The sequence below is a fragment of the Perca fluviatilis genome, chromosome 21 (genome assembly GCF_010015445.1).
Source record: "Perca fluviatilis chromosome 21, GENO_Pfluv_1.0, whole genome shotgun sequence".
Taxonomy (NCBI): Eukaryota; Metazoa; Chordata; class Actinopteri; order Perciformes; family Percidae; genus Perca; species Perca fluviatilis.
In genome coordinates, this window is record NC_053132.1 from 12506202 (window position 1) to 12534177 (window position 27976).

The window sequence follows — 27976 nt, forward strand, 5'->3', positions numbered from 1 at the left end:
TTGATTATTGGATAACATTAGAGAGTTGGCTTCAAAACAATCTGTGGGATCTTGAATGCAAGTTTAGTTTAGATGTTACTTGAGAAATAAAACACCTCAATAAGAAATAAGAAAGAAATGATAGCCGCTGCTTTGAACAGATATTGAAGCCTTTGTTTGTTTCTCAGGGAAGCAGTACCAAAGACTACTTTCTTAACAGAACCATGCAGAGCTTGGAGCGCTACTTCTACTTGATTGTATTTAATGCATACCTTCATGAACAGGTAAAAAGAATTTCCAGTGTAAATGTCTTTATTGATTTAAAAGTAAAAACGTTTACAAGCCATTAAAATATATTGATTTGTAACTATATGTTGCATTTTGCAGTATCCTCTTGCCTTTGTGTCCAACTTCAGCCAGTGGATGTGCTGCCATACATGGCTGTACAGGTTACTGGCCTGCATGGACCTATCAGAGTTGTCGGCTCCGGCCGAACTGGTCACCAGAGGAGCTCGCGTCCTGGTGAGGAAATCGGGCGCACACACAGAAGATTGATGCCGTGGGCGTTAGACTTGTGATTACATCTGCATCTGTCATCTGAAACCAAAACCATATTATGCAGGACACAGATGTATCATGCATACAAATGCTACTGCTTTTTATTTTTTATTATTTTTTTAAATACTGATAAAGCTCTTCACATGATGCCAATCTTTACTTCAAGATATCTCTCACAGACTTCTCACACAATCATGTAATCATCTGTATCTTCCAATGCACTATATATTTTATGTTATACATAACTGAGTGTGTCTGCGCAGGTTGCTGATGAGTGTTTGGCTCCTGACGTGCTCAGCACAGTGAAGGAGATGAAGGCGGTCAACTTCAGACGAGTGCCCAAGATGCCTGTTTATGGAATGGCTCAGCCAACATCAGAGGTGCAGCAGATTCCCTCATACTCTCATCATCTGAATAGAAAAGCTCAATACTTGACTAACAATACTTAATCACACACATCCTAGCCATCATCTTGAAGCATTGAAACTGAGAGAATTTATTTTAGGGACTACCACTTCCTTGGAGAGATTATAATTTGTAATACTTGTCCCTCATAAGTAGTCAGGACACATAATACTTCAGAATTTTTGGAATCTACGGTATAGTATAATTTGTAAAAGATTGACTTTGCACATTCCTATTGTCAATGAAAACGTCCACATCAAACTGACTATTTTGTAATCCTCACCAATATTCATCCTTGCAGTCAGGAATATTCATGAGAGTACAAATAGACTCGGAGGACTGACTCACATGCTCATCTCAGGATGCTCGAGTCGGTCTTCTAGTTCCTTGCCATCTAATCGTAAACTTGCTGTGTGCAGGCTACCGGAGCAGTTTTGGCCCATCTGACGGATGAGAAGAGGAAGCACAACCACGTGTTGTGGGTCAACTTGCAGGAGGAGCTGGTGCTGGAAGGGAACGGTCAGATTTTTACACCAAGGGAGCCTTTGTGCCTGGACCAGCACATTCCTATCCCATTGTCTGACCCACAGCTAATAGAGGTAGTGAGAATGATGCCTTTTGGATGCTTTTCAGGGCAGTTACAATCGGATACGTGATTTAAGAGTGCCTGAGGCACTAGTTTTACCATCAGAAGCTTTAGCATTTGGCCTAGTTGAAGTGAAAATGCTCTCATGTCCCCTCGTGGCCTATAGAAACTGGAGATGTCTCTGAAAGAGGAGATCCTGCGAGCTCAGAAGTGGCTGGAGGTGACCCTGGAGCAAGAGAAACAGATGAAGATGTTTAAAAGCTGCCTGACAGTCCAGGAGATCTTCAACCAGCACAAAAGCTCCCACCCAGGCCTCGTCAGCAAACGCATCCCCCTGCCGGACTGCAGCGCGCCCACCGAGGAGGTAATGATATGAAGGGGTGCAAACACACGTGTGCTTACAAACATGCAGGTACACAGGTTCCTTTGTTGCTGCTTGTAATGATGAGAGGTGACAATGAATAATCATTGTGCTCCCTCTGGTGGTTGAGAATGTTACTGTGAGCTTTTCACCGTACAATGATAAGCAGATCTAATTATTTTGCACTTTTTCACAACCACTCGTATTGAATTGTATCATTTTCTTTATAATTATTCATGAGTGTTGCAGATTGAAAGATGTGGTAGAGTTTGTGTGTGTATTTTTGTACATAAACTCTGTGTGTGTTCTTGTTCTCAGGATTTTGATAAGCTGTTGGAGGCCATGAAGAGTGCCTTGGCTGAGGACTCTCACTCAGCCTTCGTTTTTAACTGCTCCAACGGCAAAGGCAGGACCACGACCGCCATGGTTGTCTCTGTTCTGACTCTGTGGCACTTTAATGTAAGACGCTTCTTTGAGTTATCCTTAGGACTTTAATACCATTTAGCTAAAAATGATCAAATGAGTGTTTTCATGATTCAAAGTAACATAAAAGCTGGTGTTTTCCACCCGCAGGGTTTTCCAGAGTTTGGCGATGATGAGTTTGTGAGTGTTCCTGACGCCAAATACACAAAAGGAGAATTTGAGGTATGCACACTTTAAAAATCAACGCCTTCTCCAGCTTGTAAACACATGATAACAATTTACTTTAACTGTCCATTTATATAAACTCAGAATGTAGTGCAAACTACTGATCTTAAAAAACAAATTCAGGGAACTTGAGACAAGTGGTCAACAACAGTATATTCAAATTGATGATAAGTCTATAAGGCGATTAGTCAATCAACAGAAAATAAACCAAACCTTTTTTTTGTTTGTTTGCCAAATATTTGCTAGTACCAGTGTCTTGAATGTAAGGATTTGATGCTTTTGCCTGTCATACTTTACATGATAGTAAACTGAATATCTTTTGGGTTTGGGACTAAAGCGGTTGGTCAGACATTTGAAGACGTCACCTTGGACTGTGTGAAATTATGCATCGCATTTTCACTATTTGCTGACATTTTATAGACCGATGATTAATCGAGAAACTAATGGGCAGAACCGTGTTTAGCAAGCAGTTTTATATCAGTGCTGATGCTGAGACAGATCTGAGATCTGTGGTTGTTCTAAAATATCTGCTGGGTGTGGTAATTGAAGTGGATTCTAATCATGGTGCCGAGTGTTCTCATTTTAATTGGCAAAAAAATATATCTATGACTCAAAGTACACATAACAAGTCTGCATTATGCAGTTTCGTCAAACTAGAAAAGAAGATGCTAATGAATTCACCAGCTTAGTAATTGCATAGAATAACATTACCTAAACAGCAGGAGGTTTTAGTGTGAATATAGGGGAAGTAAATTGATGCTGTTGAGGATCAAACGGATGCATTTAAGCTACATATATGTCATGAAACTAATATAAATGTTTACATTCTCTCTACGCCAGCCCTGTATTTTTATTTTAATGACCTTTTAGTGTTGAGGCTGTTGTGTTGTTGCATTGCCAGTACTGTACCATTTTTAAACCCTTCACTTCTCTGTTGATGAAGCTTGAATTTCTTTATGTGGCACTTACTTCTTTGTTTAGTCCCTAGAACAGCAACTTACAGATGTATTAATGTAGTTAATTCAATAAAGGCAGTAGAAAGTGAGAGTTTTCTCAACATGTTGTTTGCTTGTGGTCAGAGGCGATTATTAGCAGGGCAGCTATTTAAAGTTTGTTGTTCACCCAGATTTACGTGACCTCCTTAATGAATCCCATCACCATGCCGTAACTGTATATTAAAAGGGTAATGTACAGCCCTTTTTTATTTTTTTTAATTGCAACTGTGATGAATGCTTTGAGCTAACACAGCCAGAAGTCAAAGCCCTTTGTCCTCTGGTCTGAATAGTGTCTGTGAATTAGCTGATTGGTGTTTCTCTTGATTCAGAGTTGTGACAATGACTCAGTGGTTGGAACCTGCTGGCCGTGTCCTCAGCACTGTAAAAATGGACACACTGAAAGAGGCTTCACTTTGCAGGCACACAATTTCGCATGCCAATCACAGCAGCGCGGCCAACCGAGTTTCTGGGATACACAGTGTGGTCGCCATGGAAACCTTGTCTGCATCCAATTCAACCTCTAAGGCATTTGTGATGTTGCCATCCCCATTGCCTTATCTGCCAAAAAGGGGTTGCTATGGCTGTGATGTCCAAAGCATCACGTGATGGAGGAACTGGAGTGGTGTGACGTAATCCTCTCCAGGTGTGATAGAGTGTAATAACGGCACTTACCCACTGCTAGTACCAGCTCTACCCGGCTCGGCTCAGCCGCGGTGCCCCGCAGGTTTATATGTCACCTTTTGGTATCACCTCAGCTCGCTTGGAACCTCGAAGGAGGTGATACTCAAATAAATACCTGTTGGCAGGTACCAGGGACTTTATTTCATAATGGAAAACCAAAAAAGGCGAGTAGAGGCAAGTCGAGCAGGTACCATGTAATGGAAAAACGCCATTAGTTAATGAGCGTTAAACCTCTTATTATAAGCGCCCAGGTATCTCTAGTTTTGTTAAGATTTTCTTAGCTAATGAACTTAGTGGAGCATTTAGAAGCTAAAGAGCCAGATATTTCCCAAAGGAGTTGGTCGAGACGAAAAGAAAAAGTGAATACTGGAATTACATTCATCAGGTGGTCAGAGACACGACTCCAAATGAATGATGATGTTGCTCTGTAATGGCTGGATGTGTAAATAAGGAACTGTTTGCCAACAGATTCGCCATATCAACTTCAAACGTGAGAATAAATCATTTTGGTGTTCACAACTTGTTTCTGCTGCCTAAAAACGAGTTGAGTTTGTCATATCTAGCATTAAAGGTGCAGTGTGTAGGATTTAATGGCATCTAGTGGTGAGGTTTCAGATTGCAAACAACTGAATACCCTTCCCCATTCCCCTCCCTGACACGTTATTGTGGAACCCACGCAACTTCGAGGCAAGGTCTACCCTTCTATAGCATTCACACGCTACCATTGGCCAGGCGTCCATGCTTACGCTAGGTAATGTATTCCAATTTGTTCAGGTCCTATCCCCTGACCAATCCGCTATCCTAACCTTAACCACTCAAGGTCAATGCCTAACCCCTCGGGCTGCTTCGTAGGGCGGGACTTGCCTAGAAGTTACGTGGGATCCATAATAATGCCTCCCTGACCAAATGGTAGTAGAACGTACTGTGGCCTTCAGGTAACGTTAAAAACGCCAAGGCCCTCTGTAGAGCTGGTGTTTGCTTTGTCCGTTCTTAGCTACTGTAGAAACATGGCAGTGCAACATGGCGGGGCTGTGGAAGAGGACCCACTGATTCTAAGCTAAAGAAAACACAACAGTTTGTAGTTTCAAGTGATTATACATGAATGAAAACATAATTATTTATAATATATTGTATTTCTGCCAATAGAACCCCCTATATCCTACACACCTGTCATTTAAATATATTTTTTTAATCCTTATATTCCCAATCAGTAGTTATTTTTACCATATCAATTTAAGGTGCACACAAACTCATAACTGAATAGTTGGGATGGTTAACTTTTTGTAATTGACTTGGCTAATAAAAGTACAGGCCTACCTTACATCACTATTTAAAACTATTAGTGGAGTAAACCATTTAAAGGACCAGATAACAGGAATCACTTTGATAACGTAGATTAAATTGTTGTGTAGAGTCAGTCTGTGTATTAAAAGGTATGTTGTGTATTGCGACTTTCAGCAGAAAAAAAATAGTAGCTTGAGAGAAGTCTTAAGGAGAAAAATGTAAAGCTTTTATGCAGCCTGACACAGATTGTGTTTTTCTGAAGGACGGTCGTCGGGCTGCATGCTGATGGTCTGAAACACAAACTGAATGAGTAAAAAGGGTTTTGCCTGTCTGTTTTGTTTTCTGATTCTGCTCATTGGCTTTCCTCCCTCTCTGCCGCCTTCTTCTTCTTCTCCTCCTCCTCCTCCTCCTCCTCCTCCTCCTCCGTATACAAAGTAAACCTGCTGTTGAGGGGCCACCAACAAGGTTTGGTAAACTAGTCTGCAGCTGACTGCCACACAGTGGTGTGGTTTTACATGCTGATGGAAACATTGCCCATCTCAGCTAGGAAAACGCTGTAAATGAACATGCAGAGTGTTGTACAAAAAAGTTCACACGGTGCTTTACATAATGCATCAAAAAACGTGACTATAACATACAGTATAAGACATAAAAAACACTACAGTATGCAGATCGTGCAATTATATTTTCATTGCATATTTCATTACGCTTAAACTCAACATGCCTTAAATTACATGTATAGACAGGATTACAAGGATAAAAAAAGGTTTTAAGGAAGATCTCGCCACAAGATTATGGGACTCAAAAATGCCAGAACAGCTGCTAAATAGACCTTGTATTTAGATTTAGTCAACTGCTGTTTCTAAGGTCAAGAATAAACTGTCAATCTGTTAAACCAACATCATTGAGAACATTTCAGTGTAGAAAAAGTGTAGTGTAGAAAAATGGAAATTTGTAGATTTACAGTAACATGACAAGATAGTGTGAAAGCGTCAAAATAGCCGCTAAATGGACACTGTGTTGAGATTTTGAGCCATTTGAGAAATTGTAGCTTCAGTACATTTCAATCCATGTGTTTTAATATGCCTTTTGAATTTGCTCATAAAAATGGTGATTGTAAAATGCTAATCATGAAAAAAGACAAAAGTTTACACTCAGAAAACACATTTTTGTCAACAATGACGTTGCTGTGCCTACTTCTACTATAGGTGTAGCATTTGTTGCATTCGTTAAAATAACATTAGGTGTTATGTTAGTTGGGAGGCAGATGCACCAGAGTTAGTTGTGTTTAATTTTGCAGTCTTTTCAACAAGTGTCTGCTGTTTCTGGTGTGCAGGTTGTAATGCAGCTGGTGCGTCTGCTCCCTGATGGCCATAGGATGAAGAGGGAGGTGGATATGGCCCTGGACTCTGTCAGCGAGACCATGACCCCCATGCACTACCATCTGCGAGAGATCATCATCTGCACGTACAGACAGGTACAGCACATCTCCCTGGAGTGTTAAAGATTATTTTTTTGGGAGGCTTTTTTTCCTTTATTATATAGTGACAGTGGATAGACAGGAAAGGGGGAGAGAGATGGGGATGACACGCAGCAAAGGGCAGCAGGTCTGATTCGAACCCTGCACTGCTGCAGGACTCAGCCAACATGGGGCAAACGCTCTTACTGGGTGAGCTAGAGGGCGCCCCAGTGAGCTAGAGGGTGCCCCAGTGAGCTAGAGGGTGCCCCATCTCCCTGGAGTGTTAATTACACAGTTATTGAAAGAGATAGAGATCGATAGATCTTACTGAGAGCAATTAAAACAATAAAGGCAGGGCATAAATAGTTAAAAAAGCGTGTGTGTGTGTGTGTTCGTGTGTGTTTGTGTTCTGTCTTCTCTTTGTGAGGACTTGTGAGGTTTGATTTTAGACCTTGTGAGTGGGATGCAGTGATGGAATGTAACTAAGAAAATTTACTTAAGTACAAATTTGAGGTACTTGTATTGAGTCTTTTCTTTTCATACTACTTTCTACTTCTACTCCACTACATTTCAGAGGTAAAATATTGGAGTTTTTACTCCACTACATTATTCTGACAGCTTTAGTTACTAGTTACTTTACTTTCATCCAAAACACATGTAGTTTATAAAATAATATGATTTAGTATATATTAAACTCCCCAACAAAAGGCCTACACTTAGAGCTGAAATGATTAGACGATTAAACACAGAAATGTTTTGTTTCCAGTTTCTAAAATGTGAGGATTTTTCTGCATTGATTACTTTTACTTTTAATACATTAAGTACTTGTTCCTGATTATGCATACTTTTACTTAAAGTAACCTTTTCAATGCAGGACTTTTACTTGTAACAGAGTATTTTTACAGTGTAGTATTTGTACTTTTACTTAAGTAAAGGATCTGAATACTTCCACCACTGGTGGAATGTTTTAGCACATTTTGGACAGTCCTCACTTCGTCTGAAGACAGTTACACCCCGGGCCGATAATCGGCCATTGGACAGTCTGGCGAGGTCGGTGACTCGAGTCTGTTTGGTGTGTTAAGTGCTGTCGTCCGTTGGAGGAGCTGTCGGCCTTCATTTTTGGCCGACCTGACATGCTCAGTCGGAGACAGGGCAGTCAGGACTCACCCGGAAATGGCAAGCGGGATGACCGTGACTAAGCCTCTCAAAATCTGATGAAAATCTTTTAAACTGACCTTTGTCGATCTGAAATGAAGACAGATTCAGCAACTGCACGGCCTATTTCTCGCTTAAAATGTTTTCAGAAACCCGTTTTGGTGAACTATTTTACTACAATATGAGATCGTATTCTGAATGAGTCGCCATTAATGGCAGGTTGAAAGATCCAAAATCCGGAAGCAGCAGCCAGACCCACGTGACGCGTTCGTCCAATCAGCTGCCGGTTTTCATTTTTTGGGCGACAATACAGATTAGCGCCTCCTGCTGTTATGGAGACGTATTACGTCTCGTCGCTTTAGTGTGTTCCGAGTCACTTTTTTGACCAACTCGGGGAGACTGATCAGTACAACTGGCTTTTCTGCCAACGGTCGGCCGTCTGGTCTGTGTGTAACGGCCATAAGGGCTGTTTTCAGTGTAAGGACTATTTTTTTGAGTATGGTCAGAATTAGGTTTAGGTTAAAACAGGGTTGTTTAGGTTGTTAGGGTTGGGAATAGGTCTAGGGAATACATTATGCCATTGAGAGTCCTCGCAAGAATTGAAATACATTAAATGGAAACTCACAGTCCAGATCAGTATTCTAAACTTGTGTTAGAATACATAACTGTGTCTTCAAAAGCAAATAATCATCCCACATTCCTCTGAAGTTCCTGGACGATGTCTGTATTGTTAAATCAAATCGGAAAAATCACAAACACTGCTTACTTATGAATCTGTTCTCTTCACTCTGAGTCACAATCGGCAGGTTCATAAGGATTTAGGTGCAGTTATGCATGAGCTCCGTAGATGGCGTCAAGAACTTGTTTAAATGTTTTGTAGGATCCCAGAGACATGAATGAGAGAGATCCACTGCTCTGTACGCAGGAGTTGCAGTGCGTGGAAAATGATAGTGGTGCGACATAACTTAACTCTAAAACTCAATTGGGATTCCTTTGCGTCCAAATGGAAAAGAGTGAGAGGACAAAAGGCAGGAAAAGAAAAGATTACTTGTGGATTTTTCAGGCTTTCCTTTTGAAGTTTTATTAAGTGTCCCTTAAAGGGCACACTGTCGCAAACAGTGCTCAAACCCACCCTTCTTTGGACCCATATCACATCGTCATACATTCACATAGAAAACTGATTCAAACTTTAAACGGGTCACTCAGACTTTTTGATAGCTAGCACAGTTGATACGAAATTGCAGTTTACCTTTTTATGCTTTTTTAAGACTGTTTCAGATTTTACAATTGCTGTGTGTTGCGTGGTTACATGTTTCTCTAACATCTTTACTTCCCACAGTTTCCACTCTTCATGCACAATTTATATTTTAAAACATAGACAAATGTGTCGTCCCTCACCCAATGTTACTTTTTTACATGACTTAAATACAGAGATGATGGGAGTCTCTCACCTGTGACAGCTCCTACAATAAACAATAGGTACACCTATAATATATCGGTGTCTTCATTCAACTCTCTGGCCGCTCATAGCAAAGACATCTTTTATGACTTTGTGTTAGTAATAAGTAAATGCGGGTAAGGAGAATCAGGTAGCGGAGAAGTATTTTTAAATTTTTCCTTTGTGAAAAAAGAATAATAAACAGTTGCATATCTGAAAGGTTGTTGGTCATTTGGACACTCTAAATGGTATAAAGAGAAGAAAAGAGCTTGTAGTGGGGCTTTGAAGACATATCTGGACAAGGTCTCTCCTGATGCTGTGGCCTCTGCAGGACCACGGCTCTGTTTTAGCCATTTGTAATGCAGACTGTAATCACTGTGCCTCTGTGCGGCGTCAGCCGTTCTCAGCGCGCTAGAGGCACCCGGTCCTGTCTCCATCGTATCAATGGGCCTCATTGTCCTATGAACCTTGTCTTTCGCCTATATTCTCTCTCTCTCTCTCTCTCTCTCTCTCTCTCTCTCTCTCTCTCTCTCTCTCTCTCTCTCTCTCTCTCTCTCTCTCTCTCTCTCTCTCTCTCTCTCTCTCTCTCTCTCTCTCTCTGTGTGTCTGTCACTTTCTGATGCCAGGCTCCAGGAAAGGGCTGGCTCTCAGCTTACTTTCAAATTAATTAGGCAATTTGTATGATAATTGCATCAGCAGTAAAAAAAATATATATACATATTTTACACGTTTGTACTTTTAAATCTTGTGAGGTAAAAATGCATGACCTCACCCTGTTTAAGAGTGATTTTTGGTAAAAAATGTTTTCTTATTTTTGTAGTTGTGCCTGTTATACCTAATGATTACATACCCATGGAGAGTTTGACCACAAATAGGGCCAAGGAAAAAAGGGTTTTGTGGGGGCCCCCCTTCTTTTTTTACCCCCCCCACCAAACCAAAAAAAAAAAAAAAAAACACACCACCACCAGTTTCGCGACATTTTATTGATCAACAGTTGGCGGCTATAACACGCAACAGAGCGTGGCATTGTGTCAACAAAGGCAGTGAAGAAGAAGGCAGCAAGCTAGCTAACATGATTTAAAACCTAAATATTAAATACAAAATAGTGTTTTACCAGGAGGGGAATGCACACTTCAGTTAGACATCAATGATACACACGCATGTGTTTTGGTGAGAAATGCTGGATGTAAACGGAACTATTGTTTATTAAAAGACAACTCCACAGGGCACCTTTTACTGCTGAGATCTGTGAACGCAGCAAAATCGCTAAAACGTTATCTGATAAGACAACCCTCGAAGTTTTAAACAAAATTTTCTTTTGTAAATTTCTAAAAAATCTGAATTATATTTTAACCCTGCTATAGCAGACCTCAGGTTGGCACTATGTTCCCCTTTCAGCCTTTCCCTTCCTGCTTGAACCAGCAGGCCAGGTGATAAACAGTGCCAGATGTTGCTAGAACCGGGCAGGCAGCAGCAGACGAGAGAGGAGGGAGAAAAGGGGGGAAGAAGAGGGGGAAAATTTTCACCCCCAACTCTTTTTTTCTCTCTCTCTTTTCATAGCCCCCCCTCCCTCCTCCAAAGCACCCTCCTCCCCTTTTGACAGTGGTTGGAAAATGTGTCTTTGATAGAGAAAAAATATATTTACACTGGGACCCGAACTGTCCGCCAGCTCCCAGAGGGGCCTAGGAAGGGGGGGGAAAGTGTTTTTTTTTTTTTTTTGGGGGGCATGGGGTTCTTCTTGAAGGGCCTGTAAATCCCTGCTGCCAACCAGGCATGACCTCGCATTGCAGATGTGTCCTCCAACATCAGTGGAGAGGCTACTTCCTCTCCTCTTCTACCACCACCTCCTGTCTCCTGCACAGGAATCCGCTGCAGGGGCCTTTCTTTCCATCGTCAAGCCAGTTTGAGATTGAAAATCGCCTCAAGCAATCTGTGCACACTGGCGTTTACATTGATAATATACCCTTTCTTTGTAGAGCTTTGTGTGTTTACAGGTGTGTATAAGACACAAGCTGAATTGATTGGATGATTATAAATGATTCAAAGTTTAGCAGGGAATCTGATATTTTTCATACACAAACCTCTTTCCATCTCTTACCCCTCTGATTGTTTTTCCACTATTGCGGCTTTCTCTTTTTATCATCTGTCTAAGTCATTCCAATTTCCTAGAATAAAATCTCAGGGTATTCCATTTCCACAAACAATTATATTTATCTGTTTGTCCAGTACATCAGTTAGCAATATCATACCTACTGTTACTTTTCAGACCATCAGGCAGGGGAGTTCACAGCCTTGTCTGATTTTATAAGACTTCTTACTGCATGTACAGAAAATGTGATCATAGAAGATCGCTGGCTTCCACCCGGTCCATCAAGAGGGCATTCAAAGCAAAGAGAGCGGAGTTGCAGAAATGTACATTGTCAACCCAACTCCTAATCCATTTTTTGGGTTTTTTCCCGTATCACCTTTTTTTCTCCCAAAAAATTTAATACTTTTTCACCCAGGTGGTGAGAAAACTGAAACGCACAGAGCAAAAGTGACTGAGCGGCAAAGTGTGTGTGTTGTGTGTCCGTGTGTGTCCGTGTGTCCAAAGAAAGGCCCTCATGGTTTGGACGGGGCAGTGGAAAAATATTTTCAGAAAGGGGAGAATGCTGTGAGCAGGTTTTCTTGAGAAAAGGTAGTGGACGTCTTTAGGAAAGAAGAAGGGGGACGAACTGGGGTGGTTGAAGGGACCACCGCAGCACTGACAGCCAGATTAATTTTACTAATGAAGAAGAATAATGGATTCGAAAAAAAGAGAACGTGAGAATGGGGGAGAAAAAAAAGTAAGAGGCAGTCACACTGTAAGGTTAACGAATCACATTGTCCACATTCTTTAGCTTTGCACTTTAATCTTTGCTATCTTTAATATTCCTTTGGCTCAAGGATCTTTGTGTTAACACTTTTCTTCTCAATTAGGATGACCACTTGACATAAGTGGGCCAATTACAACGTGGGGTTGTTAACGGCCAAGGGAAATATTGGCAGGAAAATGAGCCCACCTGAACTAGAGACAGGTTCTTCTTCTTGCCTGAAGTGCACGTTGACTCGCAACTCCTGAAAAGAGGCTCTTATTTAGACCCAGCACAGGGTGGGAGGGAGGAAAGTGGGAGAGCCAGAGGTTGTTGTTTTTATTCATAATTTCCAGCGTCTCACATGCCAATGCCAATAGCAGTATTTGCTGCGGCTGTTTACAAAATGACTTATTTTGACCAAATCTCAACTGAGCAGGTGCAACCAGCTGAGTATTTGGACATGGGTAACATCGTCTCTCTGTGCAGCATTATTCCAGAGAGTGGAGAGTTATGATGCACTTTTATGTATGTGGTTGTACATGGAGAGAGACTTTCTGGAGGTGTTTGTTGAGCCGTGGGGGGGCAGGGGGGTATATAAAACTGAGTAGCAGTGTGTTTTATTGCTTATGAAGATACACTTTTAATTTGTAAGAGGACGTATATTTTTATTTCTTGCCTTAAGAAATACCATTGCACTCATAAATTTACTTAAGTAGAAGTACATAAGTATTATTGAAATTTTACTCAAAGAATCGAGGGCAAATTGGCCCGGTCAGTTATTATTATTATTATTATTATTATTATTATTATTATTATTATTATTATTATTGTAAAATCTTAATCTGTAATGTAACAAGTAACTAGATGACAGCATAGAGCAGAAATTACTTACTATATCTCTATCTTAATTAGTCTAGAATGGCTTTGCATCATTGCGTTCGTTCATTAGACCTAACAGGCTAGTGTCTGTTTTATTTTCCATTTGTGTTCCTACAGCCACTGCCAAAGGCCTCTGCAGTTATCACAATGTTTTGTGTTTATTTCACACTTTCCCTGCGAGGGATCAATCTTTTGTGCTCTGCCTCACTCTCCACATGCTATCGACTTTAGAAATCGTTGCGTTTTTACCACCTGGCAGTTACCGCTTTGCCCTGAATAACTGAACTGGCCTGTCCTTTGCCCTGACCTCCCTCATGTCCCCCACCCCCCTCTCAACCACTGGCCCCAGGACAGTGCTTCAGACCACGCTGAGCACTGCGCAGAAGGGTTGCCATTTCCTGCCCCCACACACTAAACCTGTCATTCCGCCAGGCCCACAGACCAGGAATAACTACCTCCAAAACCATGCATGAGTGTTTAAACATGCCCCCAGTAGCTGTGGTCACAGTATCTGCCGGATCCTGTTAAGCCCAAAATCATTTCACCAGACAAAAGTCCAACTTTTTTTGTCTAAGCTCCCACACTAGCTAGCTACTAACCCTGAACAAATACCTACGGGAATACAATCCCAATGCTGAAGTCCCTTAAATGCCAACCATGTGGGATATGCAGGAGTCGTGACTGGGTTGAGTTGTATTTTCACAATGCCTCAGCAGGGAAGCTGTTTTTTGTACGTGAGGACAGTCGAGCAACATATGAATCCCGTGTTAACGACTCCATAACTACTTCCCAAGTGCTAACAACTCATACTGTCAGCAAGGAACATTCAGACATGTTGTGTCAAATGGGGTTTTCTGTCTCGCAGAGACAGCTCACAATATGACACAATGTTGTCTCTGCTTTCTATCATTCTTGGAAATCATATCAATTATAATTTGATACGTGCTGGCATTTAAAAGCTAGTGAAAATACATTGCATGTAAAATAGGTTCATGGCTTTAACACATTCCATAGGTCGACAGGTGCTCTAGTTGTAAAATCCATGTGTTGCTGTTTCTATGACTCACTGTCAGACTGGCAAATTTAGAGATTAGACTAAAGATAGAAATTAAAGTAATAAAAGTCTATAGTCATGCCAGCGGCCCTGTGAGGATATAATGACCATTATACAACATAAAACACATCTTGCATGATGAAAAATAGAGAGACAACTTTAAGATCCAAATGACTAATAGGGCAAAGCCTGGTTCAAGGCCTTTGATCAGCTGCCCACATGTCTGAATTGTTTCAGTTATTTTAATACATCTCGTGTGTTGTTGTCATTGCCAGCTCTCCGTGGTTGGAAAAAACAGTCTAGCCAATAAGAGCTTTGTAGGGGTGGGTAAAGAATGGCTACGTCAGATTTTCTGCCAGAGCCAGCAAAATGGCGACAGAAAAATGTATACAAATATGGTCACTCATAGTGGTTAATTTAGAGAATGATTGTGTTGACGTGCTAACATTTAGCATGTTAGCATATGGACAGTTGTATTTAGCATGTTGAGAGTTTTATGTGTTAAGACAAGTGGAGATTTTGGTCTGTTCATGGCACTAGGTGGAGTCATCAAATTATTTTGGTTTTATCCATTGGGATCCATTATTGCCAAATTCCATGGCAATGCATCCATAGTTATTTAAAAAAATTCTGACCACACTGTAGTGTGGCAACCAACAACTTACAACATGGTCTTCACAGCAGCTTTGTGACTCTCTCGCAAGAAAAAAAGTCAACCATCAATACATTTGCTTTCTATTAACCCCCAGCATCAATACAAAATGCCATTTGTGGCCTAGGGTACAAATTTGATTAGAAGAGCTCCACTGGGTTTTGAAATGTAGAATATTTGATTAGTTGTAGCTCGCAGACATTGGCATTTTAGTGTTGGGTTTGCATGCACATGATATTTTGATAGCTCAGTAAATGATTGATTCACAGTGGGAGTCTCCATGTGCTCTGTTGCCAGGCATGTGCACGTACAGAATCTACCATAATGCGTGTGGTTAATGTGGGCAGATATTCCAGTCTCTGTGTAGGCTAAGTTGATGAGCCCTGTCTCCTTCTGTGGCTTTTGTAATCTCTGCTCACCAGACACGTGATGTATTTCTGCTTGAGGAATTGGCCTTTTCTAGTCAAACGCCTATCGACCATTGATTTTACAGTACATTCCTTCTTTAGTTCCCTATGTTTTTGATTATTTTTTAGGCTTATTTTTGTTAGACGCTATTTGTTTGATTCTTCACTAGAGCTGTTAAATGTTCAGTTTAGATATGAAAGGAAGGTTAAATCTATATTCCAGTAGAGATCATAATCCACAAGAATTTGCCTGTGATGTCATGAGAAAGTATCTGAACTCTGAGTCTTAACCAAGTTACATTTTCACATTCATTTTCAAGCCCTTGGCTCTATGGACGGACCGGTAGTTGGCAGATCTGAATATACAGTATGCAGATTGACACAGCTTGCCCCTAAAATCCACCTCAACTTGATGATTTAATCAGCATAGTGTGGCTGAGCGACTGGAAAAAGACAGGATTGGAATCTGTAGAAACCATTAACATAAAGCATCTCCGTCCCCTCCTCTCACTGGCTGCTACATGGCTTCTCTGCTCCCTTTTTAAAAAACAAAAAGGAGTTTTGGGGCACCATCTTGATCCATAAAGATCAGTTCTGCAGCTTGAAGCCAGATGATATATAACTTAGATTGCTTTGCTACTGGCCAACCTGGCTGGCGGCAGACTGGGTTGGTGGATGGTCTTCAAAAAATGGCAGTGCATGTTAAAAAAAACATACATATGCTGGTTAGGTTCATGCAACCTGGAGGAATATAAAAGAAATAGGTTCATACAGTATACTATATAATTACATACACATGTAATTATAATATATTTCACCTTTCTAATCAGTTAGACACAGACATTCTCAGAAGCAAAATTGAGATATAAAATACAGTTTTATAGAAGTAGACAAAAATAAAGAGTGTGATGATATGAGCTTTCACTTGTAAAGGAAGAGTTAGCCAAGAGAGCTAGGAGAGCCAAGAGAGCTAGGAAGATTCAATAACACCAGGAGATGACCGCTCCACTCAATTACCCGCATTATAAATGCTGATATGAGCCAATTCGAAGTTGCATGAAAGACCAGAACATTTTCACAAAATAAATGTTATCCCTTTAGCAGATCTGTTTATAGGCGCTAAAGTCTCCTTTGATGTGTTCAAAGACTGGATGTCATAAAGGCTGGTAAAAGTGGTCCGTGTTAATGAATGTCATTACCCAGATGTAAGTTACGTAGGTTGATCTTATGTGGCAGCGACCCGAATGTGTGGATGAAAGAATTATTCTTTTCATTTTCAGATCAGAAATGGAAAATAACTCAATGTTCAGGTTGAGCTGTTTCTTGCACATTTGAGAAAATTCATTAAGTAATTTCAGGGTACAAATTGTGCTCTAATTTGTGTAAACAAAATTATCGAAGAACTGAGTTTAAGTAAGGCTTATACTAATGAAGGTTTTGTGAGGTTGAGATGGTAGAGATGAATCTGACCAGCAGAGTCTGAGATGTCCTGAAATGGGAATAGTACAGGCCATTAACCTTTTTGAGTCATGTACCGGCGTGGTGGTGTCAGAGGAGAAGTCGGACTACTGCATCTTATTGAAGATGAAAACCGTTGTATGTGTATGTGCGCCTTTGTGTCCATGTAAGACAAATATCCACCGAGAGGAACAACGGTAATAAAAAATGCTTTAAGATAAAACTTAAGTGCTTCATTTAAATATCTTAAAATATGGCATCTGTTAGCTTTGGCAACAAAAAGTCATTCTGGATGGAATTTAGTTCCAGAAATTGCAGTTTGGCCCTGGTTTGTAATGAACCTAAATGAACCTGAAAATCAGCATGTGTACTTGACTTTGAGTTGTCTGTACGTTGAGTCTAGGAGCCATGTGTAGGCTGCCTGTCCGCTCTAGACATGTCGGGGTTTGGTTTAGGATTTGGGTGGGAGGTGTTCTTGCAGAATCGGATGAATGGCTTCTTGTGCAAACCTGGGTGGGAAGGGCCAATATGGATTGGCCTTTTTACCTCGGCAACCCCATCAGCTGGTAATTGGCACCATATGTCAAGCAGACGGACCTCTCTATAATTTGCACTTCTAAGTTCAGTCCTCACCCACATGAGCCTGCCGAAAGGTTGACCTTCAGCCCTTGTCTGCCACCATTCAGGGATTAAACTGTGGTACTCCCTCCAAAATCCATATGTTAACTTTGCTTTACTTTTTTTTTTTTATTTAACAATTTAAATGACTAGAACAAAAATAATGTTTGTAAGTGATTATAAAAGAAATCAAGTTTATACAGAGGTACAGTAGTTTGTATTTGAAATCCCAAAAAATAAGTCCCAGGTTTAAAGAAAGACAACAAATTATCTTATCGTTTTAACACCAGTTGGCATATTCATTTTCTGTATTCATCAGCTATCTTTTAGTGACTGCCTCTGCTGCAGATTCAACATGCTCAGCTGGCTAAATGGCTACCAGTAAGTGAGTGGATTCGTGCAAACGGTGCCCAACACACTCCGAACTGTCTGATGTTTTTGTCGCTGCCTTTGTAGTGTACGGGGCAAAATGAAAATCGGGTCAATGGGATGTCAGTTCTTTTCACACACATGGAACACAGCCAGACATGGACAGAAAGCTCTAGTGCCCTCAAACCCCTGGTGAGCACAATGTCAGGGTCATTCAATCGCTAAATAGCTAGTGTTATTGGTTTATCAAATCACTGTCAGTCGTGTGTGTGTGTGTGTGTGTGTGTGTGTGTGTGTGTGTGTGTGTGTGTGTGTGTGTGTGTGTGTGTGTGTGTGTGTGTGTGTGTGTGTGTGTGTGTGTGTGTGTGTGAGAGATTTTGGGCTTTAAATATGACTGTTTGTAGGACTTATGATTTCCAACATGTGGAACCCTTTTAAACCAAACCTTATGACACTCTGTATCCCTGTTTACACAAGACATGGGCATGGGACAGAGAGTATGTCTCATAAGTGGTTGGTGTTTATCTTTAATACACCTACATCTTGCAGGCTGTGACGCTTATCCGGGGATTATTGTGAACTTTCGCCTGAACTTGGTCTGACGCTGGTCTGACGCGTTTGAATTAAACGGCAGAGACTGAAACAGTTGCCTGAGGTAGTATTACGTCACTCACAGTCCATTTATTTTGTTTCTGCAAAGCACATTTCTCTTTGGGAAATGCAAATAAAATCAGTTTTAGTTTCATGGACATTGTTACATGGAACTAAAGCTTTCATTGTCTGAAGTACATTTACCTTCAAAAAAGGAGATGGAATAAAGCTTAAATCCAACGTACTGTAGTTTACATCAGCCCTTTTCTTACTTAGAAACAAGAACATGTGTTAAGACAAAGCCAGTAACAAATAAAATACATCATTTTATATATACATTTTAAGTCAACAAATGTAAGCATTTAAACTAATAGTTTGACATTTAAGGCACTTTTCCACTTTCTTAGCGTGGTAGATGATACCACTCATGTCTGTGTGCTACATGAAGCTAGAGGCGATGAGCTTAGCTTAGAATAAGACTGGCAACGGGGAAACAACAAAGCCTGGCTCTGCCCAATAGTAACAAAATTGACCAGCCAGCATCTCTAAAGATAACAAAATGACACATTACATCTGTGTAAAAACGAGGTCTTGCTCCTGGACCAGAAATAGTTCAGCACATAACGTTTTTTGTACATGTCAAATGAGATGTACCATGATAATTACTGAACTTTCCAGGTGTTGGTATGCATATCTGTTTACCCTTAGACAGATCCAGGCTAGCTGTTTTTTTCTGTTTTAGTCTTTTTGCTAACCTAAGCTAGTCATCTTTATATTGAAGGATAGATATGAGATTTTACATTTTTCCAGTTACGCATTTAACAGAAAGCTGTCACTACTCTCATTAGTGTTTGTGCAGTGACAACATCAACTTCTCTTAAACCACTTCTCTCATTTTCACGTTGTCCTCGCTTGGAGCTCTGCTCAGCCAACCAGCATTCCTTGACTCTCTCAACAATGGTATGTGGTCTGTGCTTGGCCAGCTTCCCATCTCACTCAGGGCCGAGCAGAGCCGAGGACATTCATTACCACATCTCAGCGGCTGGCTGAATTATGGCTTTCACCTTTGATAGCAAGCCAGAAATGACCAGTCCCCTCGTTTGTTCTGAAAGGCCAGGTGAGATGAGAGGATGCTGTAGTTCCCACTTTGATTTTCATCCCAATATGGCGAGTAATACATTGTTTTCTAGACTTTTTTTAGGATGATGATTATCAGCACAGTACAGCATTGTCCTTGAACAAAAAAAAAAAAGCAAAATACAAAGATTTCAAGGCGAGTTTCTTTTACATGAGGGAGAAATTTACTCACCTCATCTTACCCAACATATCTGAGAGTACATGTGAGCCCGCTCTATCACACATGTGGCTCAGTCGATGTAGACAGATTGCAGCCACAGAATTAGGGTTCTGCAGATTGTAAAGGTGTGAATTATGTAATCTTTTCAAACGTGTGTGTGTGTGTGTGTGTGTGTGTGTGTGTGTGTGTGTGTGTGTGTGTGTGTGTGTGTGTGTGTGTGTGTGTGTGTGTGTGTGTGTGTGTGTGTGTGTGTGTTATGAACTCAGTATGTGCACCGATGGCTGCCAGGCTTTGCACTGTGAATTTTGAGGCTAAGAGATGAAATGCTGAAAGCCTCCTGGGGTAGCAGGGCACACAGGGTGATCGGGTTCACCAGCGTTCACCTGCTCTGCCACTGTAGTCAATGTAAACTGAGAAACATTAGAGAAAGTGAGACGTGTGTATGCTTCCTTTCTGCTTCTGTGTCCTGGGAGAGTTGATGGACAACAGACAGCACATCCATTGTTTGCATAGGTGTAGTTTCTCCTCCGCTCTGCTGCAGATGCTTGGAAAACTGGGATCCAACCACGGCTGTTTGGGAACGGACAGGAAACCCAACACATTCCCCCTCTCTCTCTGTTGCGTCATTCAGCTCTGGAATGATCGTATTATGGTGCACTGTGCACATTTCAAATTACCCTGAGTGCTAGCCCACCTACTTGGTCAACTTTCATTATTCTCTGTGCAGCCCCCACAACGTATTTAATATGCTTCCCTGATATGCTTCAAACTGTGACCTGTTTTAGCCATCAAAAACATGGTCAGCCAGGCAGTCAAAATGCTCATTACGATGGAGACAACAACCTGCTGCTAAGAACGTTTCTGAAGAACTGCTAACAGTTCATTGAGCCACATTACGCCTCGCCCCCTGCTTGTTACTTTCTCTTAACTCCAATTGACATGTTATCCAATCCTGCACACACCTCACACTCTGCCACACAGCTGGATGGCAGGCCTTTTCACTTGATGCCTGGAAGTGCTCAAGGCTCTAAGCAATCAGAAAAAGACAAGAAAAAAAAAAGGGAACATCTTGACACTGACCCGCCACAATGATGAAAGCCTGTCTGCATTTACCTCAGTGCTGCTGGCAGCCTGTAATTGAAGGGCAACCTCAATTACCGGCCTTACTTTGTGAGAAGGAGCCTCTAATAGCTGCTTCACCGCTGCATTCTGGCTTTGTTCGGTTACATTAGGAACATTTTCGTTTATGCATCAAATTTTTTGTGGGCTGACATTTCAGAAACATATCAAATTACCTTGTGTCCAAGATTGATGTAGTCCTGTGAGACAACTATTATCTTGTCTCTTGAATAACAATAAAAGGGATTATAGGAGTATCTCATACATTGGATAATTGCACTGTTCTATTATTTCTGACTATAGGGTTTTACCATGAAAATTCTAATTATTTAGTGATTATCATGAAATAAACCATGTATCAATAGTGTTTTATTGATTTAAATGGGTGTTTGGGGGGCAGTGGGAGTAAACAACTGTTGTAAATACTAGGTTGACAGTTTTGGTAGATGGCTTACCGACTGAACTCCTTACAAATGTCAAAACTACCAGTCGGTGGGTTTCTTCAGCAGAAGAGAGGAGATGTAATTAGTTTACTTTCCTTTTGTTTTCTAAGATTATTCCGACCCTATCGCGGACAGCTTGAAGTTGCAAAAGTCACTTTGCCTCGTCAGTCAGATAACTGTGATCACCCACGATGTTTAAATGACTAGGTATTGGAAGGTCTTTTAAGGCTGAGCTAGAGGGTGGTTCTCTTATCTGGTACAAGGTAAGTACAGGCATTTATGAGCAGGATAGTTGTAATTCATAACATGTGATTTCATCAAGTTTATATGTATACTTACACAGATGGGTTCATACAAGGTACATTACCACATGTAAAATGACTCCGTTTAACCCAATTCTGCATCTTTAAACAGCTTTTAGTCTCTTTTAGCTCATTGTTTTGGTTCTCTGGCATATAGACCGTATGTTGGAGTCCATCTGGCTCTCTTTAACACGGATATTAAACTGCAAGCACCTATTTCTGGCAAACAAGTTTAAAGAGAGTATATAATACCTGCCCAGCAAAAAAATGGCAGAGGGTCAAGGTAAAGAAGGGTACTGAGCATCGTTATATGGCAGCTCGGCACTCTTGAAGAAATGATGTAACACTGGAAAGATGGTATGAAATGTTTGCCCTCTGGCACTTTTTTTAAAAGTGTTTTTGGGAGTGTTTGCACTGCAGTCCCTCATCGCTACTGCTTTAGGTGTGATGGAAACCCATTTTACATGAAATTGTATAACTACTAAGGTTTGATCTACTAACTTACTGTGGTTGTTTCTTTTTACTAGCATGTGGTTGGAGGAAAGAAAGTGACAATGTGAATTGGTTGCTAAGAGTCTCCTCTCTTGCTGTCTTGGTGTTTTTGTGTGTGTATTATAACAGATTATAGTGAAAGCACAATATGTGATTGCTTCTGTGTCTGCACTTTAAAGGACACAGACCCTCTGTTGGTGCAGCTCAAGGCCTGAGGGAGAACAAGAGACAATGTTATGTTGGTGACGTGCGGTGGAGAGTTGGGCCATGCGCTATTGAACAAGTGATTTGTTTTTGGTTTGGACCTAGGTATCACAATTGTGACTTTCCTGTGAATTACTGCAATTAAATTAAATGGAACAAATGTGGCCCTCTCTTGTTTAATCATTTTTAGCCTTGGTGAACATCTGTGCTGAAAGAAATTGGTTTTGTGGTGCCGACTTAATATACCAATAGAGCTTTGTTTACCTCTTTTCTCAGATCAAAAGTGGTAAGACGGAGAAGGAGTGTCAGCAGCTGCTGCTGAGGAGCTTGCAGTACCTGGAGCGCTACATTTACCTCATCCTCTTCAACACATACCTGCATCTAGAGAAGAAAGACTCCTGGCAGCGCTCCTTCACTCTCTGGATGGAACAGGTACAGGACTTCTGTTTTCTACTCTATTCTATCTTTTCTCTATTCTAGCTCATGTCGATTTTCATATATATATATATATATATATATATATATATATATATATATATATATATATATATATATATATATATATATATATATATATATATATATATATATATATATATATATATAAGTCTTGCTTTGCCAGACCTTCCTCCGCAGCGCTGGCTAGTCCACACAGCATTCTGGGATGGGATTAAAAACATTTATCTCTGGTTTATTGGCATTTCTTTAAACCAATCACATGGGCGCCATAAGCGCTGCATGGAGCCCCGGTGTGGCTGCAGAATAGCCTCGGAAAGAAACTTGTTTTGGTAGAACGTGTGTATGTTCAAAAGTTGTTTTAGTCGTGCACCAGAAAACTCAGGTTGGACAGATAGTCTAGCTAGCTGTCTGGATTTACCCTGCAGAGATCTGAGGAGTAGTTAACCATTGTCCTCATAAATCCACCACTGTTTAGAATTCCAACACAAAGAAAGCGTTGGGTAACGGAAATCCAGACGAAAGTAAACGCATACGGCAGATTTTCCGGTGCTAACGGGGCAATCCCAGAAGTGGAAGGTCGAGGATATAGACTATACAGTATATATATAGACAGAAAGGACAGGGACTATATCTGATAACTAAGCAGGAAATAATCATATGCCTTCTATTCAACCACTAAATTACTTACATATGTAAGATTTACTGGTAATTGCAGTTTTATCAAATTGTGGCAGGGGAACACATATTTAATTCCTCACAATGCCAATTGTCAATAGCTTAGCAGAAATATTTAATTCCTCACAATGCCAAGTGTCAATAGCTTAGCAGAAGAAAAACACGAACAGGGGATAAGGGACAGTATCTTTTTTTTTTTCTTTTTCTCCACACTCACAGTTTGGGCACATTGTGAAGTGAACCGGTTACCAGAGTTTTATTTGGACGTTCCTCCAGGAATTTACAAGCTGGTTCTATTGTGGCCTGGTTCTTCACACACTGAACTTCATAACTCTGTGTTTTTGTTGGTACATTAATCGTTTAGCCAGCTGTGCCCCTACAGTAAAGTGGATAATTTATGTGCATTCCAAACAAATGAGTAGTCTGTAAGTGGTACACACACATACATACATACACACACACACACACACACACACACACACACACACACACACACACACAAAAACACACACACACACACACACACACACACACACACACACACAACAAAATGCGCAGCGTTAATTAAACTCACATGATGGTAAAAAAAATAAGCAGTTTGGCAGGTTGACAAAACACATTCAGTCTGATCAGCAGCGCACATGTGAATTTTAAATTTAAATAAATAATATATACATTATATGGTTTTGTTTACATGTCTTTGCATTTGGTTTTGATTAAAATGTGTTTTCTGTTTTGTTGTTATCCCAGCTTTAGCACAGAGGCACAGCAAAAAAAAAACACCGCCAAAAGCCTTGAATGTCTGAAAACTCACTGAATGAAAATCTCTTCCTTCTTTGTCCTTATTGAGGTGGAATAAACTCAACAGAAAAAACGCAGAATTCCAAAATAGTCTGGAACAATAGCTGTGAAAACAATTGTCACAGAAATATGCACGGCCAATCAGGGCATATTCTTCCTGTTATGAATAGCAAATATATGTGGTGCATCAGGGTGACTCTAATGGCCCAGCTATGCCATGAGAAAATAAGTGTGCACACAGGGAACAGGAACGCTCTACTGTAAAGCAGGCAACAGAAAATGTGTCATAACATAGTATTGTAATGTCATTCTCCCTTTATGTCTGTTTTATCATTGAGGTAGTATAGATAGTATTTTGTTTTTGTTGCTATTCCTTTCTGCCTTTCTTTGGTTTGTCCTTCTGACTTGAAACTGCCTTCTTTTGAGCAAAAACTCTAACAGCAATTTTGCACAGTAGTCTGGTCCTAGTATCGGGATAATGTTCCTCATAGTAGTGTGATAGCAACTGTGTTTGAAAAAGATTTTCATTGTTTGTTTAACCTGCAATAACGGATTATTTTTTTGGCCACTTTAGGGCAGCGGAAACAAGTGGGCAACACATAATTGACTTATGACTTTTTAAGTTGATATGGCAAACCTGTTAGCAATCAGTTTTTTATTTTAATATCCAACATTATGGAGAAACATAATCATTTCATCAAGTGTTTATGGCCAGCTGATGAAATAGTTTGCTCTTTAGTAGCTAAGTGCTGTACTATGTTCAACAGCTAGTTACAAACTATGTCTGTTTGCTCTGTTTGGTACTGAGCAGGCAGTGTACAGTGGGGTTTTAGAGCTTTTTTGATAAACAGCTGCCCGCTGCGGGAGAAAACGATGAACCAAAACATTAAAGTCGCCAGCCAATTTAACAATGAGCTGAAACTCAAACTATAAAGCTCTGCAAACCGAAGAGAGCTGCAGATTCAAGTGATTCTCTGTAGGGTCATCACTACGGGCCACATCTTTCACATTATTTAATACATTGCTTTAAAATATTGATTATAGCCACTTTAAATTTACCCAAAACTACCACACACCATTGTTACACACCTGAAAAAGAAATTTCTTTGATTTGGTTTGAAACTTTACTAAAAAGTGAGCCCATAAAATGCAATAAGCTTTTTCTGTGTAAAATACCTCGTCTTTTCATACCTTAAAGTGTTTTTTGCACAAGCAAGTAGTGTATAGTCAATCCAACTTTTTTTTATTCTCAGTCCCTTAAGGTGCTGTTTTTGAAGACCTTATTTTAATAGCAAATTATGCAATTTATTGGAAAATATTTCTAAGCCTAAATGACCATGATAGCCGTGTTTTATAAATGCATATATATCATTATAGGCAATTCAGTTTAATCGGCTGCTTAGTATAAATAATAATCAAAATGATCCATCTGTTAAATTTGCCCCTTCAAACCTCAGTGGTCAAAGAAGCGTTATCGACACAACAGGTATTGTGGCGCTCCACAGGTGTCTTGTGGTGCACTTTTGGCTCCCAACTTCTGGCTATCTATTCGAACACCTGGGGCCATGTCTGAGCTGGACGACAAACGCGTCCTTTAGATGTGCCAGTGCAGTCTGCTCTCACCCCCCCTGTCCACTGGGAAGGTCTGGAGGGAAACCGGTGAGCAGGCCGGTATATCACAGCCATCCATCAACTGCACAGAGAGCATCATTCAGATAACACAACATATATCAAATGAGCCAATTTTCAGGCTATTTCAGGCCTGACCGTTATCTCTAGAAGGCCACACCTGCTTCAAAGCACTGTGATTCCTCTCTGAAATGGCAAACAAAATTGTGCAATTAATGTGAGATGCTACAGTAAATACTCAAATAAGCGCTGGTATTGAAGGGATAGCAGATCGCTAATAAAGGCGGGGCTAAAAAACATTGGTGGAATTGCCTTTAGCCTTCTACAACAGTTCACATGGCACATTTAGTATACTGTCCTGTTCCACAGCACACATTCCATCATTACAAAAACAGTGATGTTGTGCTCATCATTCCTGATTGATGCAAAGTTACTGTGAACCAAAATCAACACTTCCTGATGCAAAACTTTTAATGTGTTGGTTGAGTTTCATTCATGGTAGCTAGGGCTGCAAGATATGAGGAAGATATGCGATAACATTGTTGAATATCGCGATAACGATATTACTTGCAATAAACAAACCAATATTAAAGTGTGCTCAATTCTGCCTTTCTGCTGCTTTCAGTATTCTGCTAAAATCAACAAAATGCTTGTTAAATTTAAAAGAAATGAAAGGAAATTATTTTCAAAAATGTAGTATTGAACAAATTGAACAGTGAATGGAATGGAAAGGCATCACACAAAATAATAACAGGCTACATTTTAAAGTGCAGTTTTCTACTGATATTTTCTTTCAACTAAAACAAAAAATCTCAGTGTTTTTTGCGATATGTCGCAGCCTTTCACGACATGTTTATTGCGCCAGTTAATATTGCGATGACAATAAAAAAGCGATATATTGTGCATCCATAATGGTTCGGGGAAAAAGGAAGAGTGAAATGCCTTATAGGATTCTTGTTGTACTGATGAACTGAATTTATCAAGATGAAGTATATTATCATTTTATTGTATCTGCACATTCTATATGACTTGTATTTAAACTTTGGGTAACAAAGAAACCCAGATGAATTTTAGCCCAGTTCCACAGGAAACAGCCATAGGAAACATCTGGGATGCTTATCAATGGGCCTTCCAAAATAAGGCCAGTTGGCTTGTAGCCATTGGTCAAAGTATTGTTTCCTCCCCCATCTATGTTACACACAGTATAGAATATATACCATGTTCAAACAAAGAAAGCCAGAGTGACCACTGGAGAATTGGGAAAACAGGTCCTCTCCGAGCTCTGCAGGGCTTGTAAATTGATGCTGAATTCCTTTGATGTAAATAAACCTTTATAATCAAGAAACAGTGTCAGCGGATTCCTCACCACACAGCATTGCACCATCACTACCAACTACACTACAAATCTGGCGACGAGGATGATTTTAGCAACGCCAACACATAGACAACACATAAACATGGAGAAAATTTTGAGTTTGCATTAACTGGGTAACAGGGGAAAACCTCAAAAGAGATTTTCAGTTTTTTTTTCTATAATGATTCTCCAAAGCGTGGCATGATGTCACCTAGATAAAAATGAAAACCATTCAGACTTTGAAACACTCTGACTAATTTTGTGTTTAAAGGACATGTAATTAAAAAGAGTAATCTGTAAAAGAAATGGTCAAACATAAATATGTTGCAGGAACAGTCTGTCATTTTTTTTTTTTGCCCCATCACCATCAGTATTGTGATGTGTTCACTGGCCCAGTTGCAGCAGAATCTGGCAACGGCTCAACTAATCTGACCCAACCAACCCGAAGGCATAAATCATTAGCCTATCACCAGTGACCGTGGCAGGATCATTAATGACAATTGCGACGCCAGGGGCAGCAGTCGGGGGGTCATCCCCAGCACCAGTCATACATTTGAAGCCATGGGTTACACAACCTACCAGATCTGAGCGGTACAGTCTGTCCTGCATCCTGCCGTGTGTGTTGTGTGTGTGTGTGTGTGTGTGTGTGTGTGTGTGTGTGTGTGTGTGTGTGTGTGTGTGTCGGCCTCTGATCTATTTGGTCTTGATGCTTCTGTTCAGTCAGATTGTTTGAAGCATGTGTTTTGTGTTTGTTTCACTGCAGGATCAAAACGATGCAGCAGTACATATT

At 40.4% G+C, this 27976-nt stretch overlaps 1 protein-coding gene and 1 long non-coding RNA gene across 7 annotated transcripts in view; one reads left to right on the forward strand and one right to left on the reverse strand.

Annotated features, from left to right (window-relative positions):
- The window catches only part of pald1a (phosphatase domain containing paladin 1a), a 47190-nt gene that overhangs the window by 15582 nt on the left and 3632 nt on the right, over positions 1-27976 (forward strand). For 5 of the 6 annotated variants that reach the window (XM_039787486.1, XM_039787487.1, XM_039787488.1 and 2 more), the window contains 9 exons: positions 168-263; positions 367-501; positions 801-917; positions 1362-1541; positions 1695-1892; positions 2208-2348; positions 2463-2534; positions 6834-6974; positions 22545-22700. In XM_039787486.1, coding sequence (XP_039643420.1) covers positions 168-263; positions 367-501; positions 801-917; positions 1362-1541; positions 1695-1892; positions 2208-2348; positions 2463-2534; positions 6834-6974; positions 22545-22700 — 1236 coding nt within the window. Of the gene's footprint in view, positions 1-167; positions 264-366; positions 502-800; positions 918-1361; positions 1542-1694; positions 1893-2207; positions 2349-2462; positions 2535-6833; positions 6975-22544; positions 22701-24152; positions 26460-27976 lie in introns of those variants that run through there. The other variant, XM_039787489.1, reaches the window with a different exon arrangement.
- LOC120550730 lies at positions 286-1900 on the reverse strand. The gene is made up of 5 exons (XR_005637772.1): positions 1836-1900; positions 1628-1754; positions 1291-1448; positions 784-947; positions 286-576 (listed from the first exon to the last, which is right to left on the reverse strand). It is a non-coding gene; the product is annotated as an uncharacterized LOC120550730 (long non-coding RNA).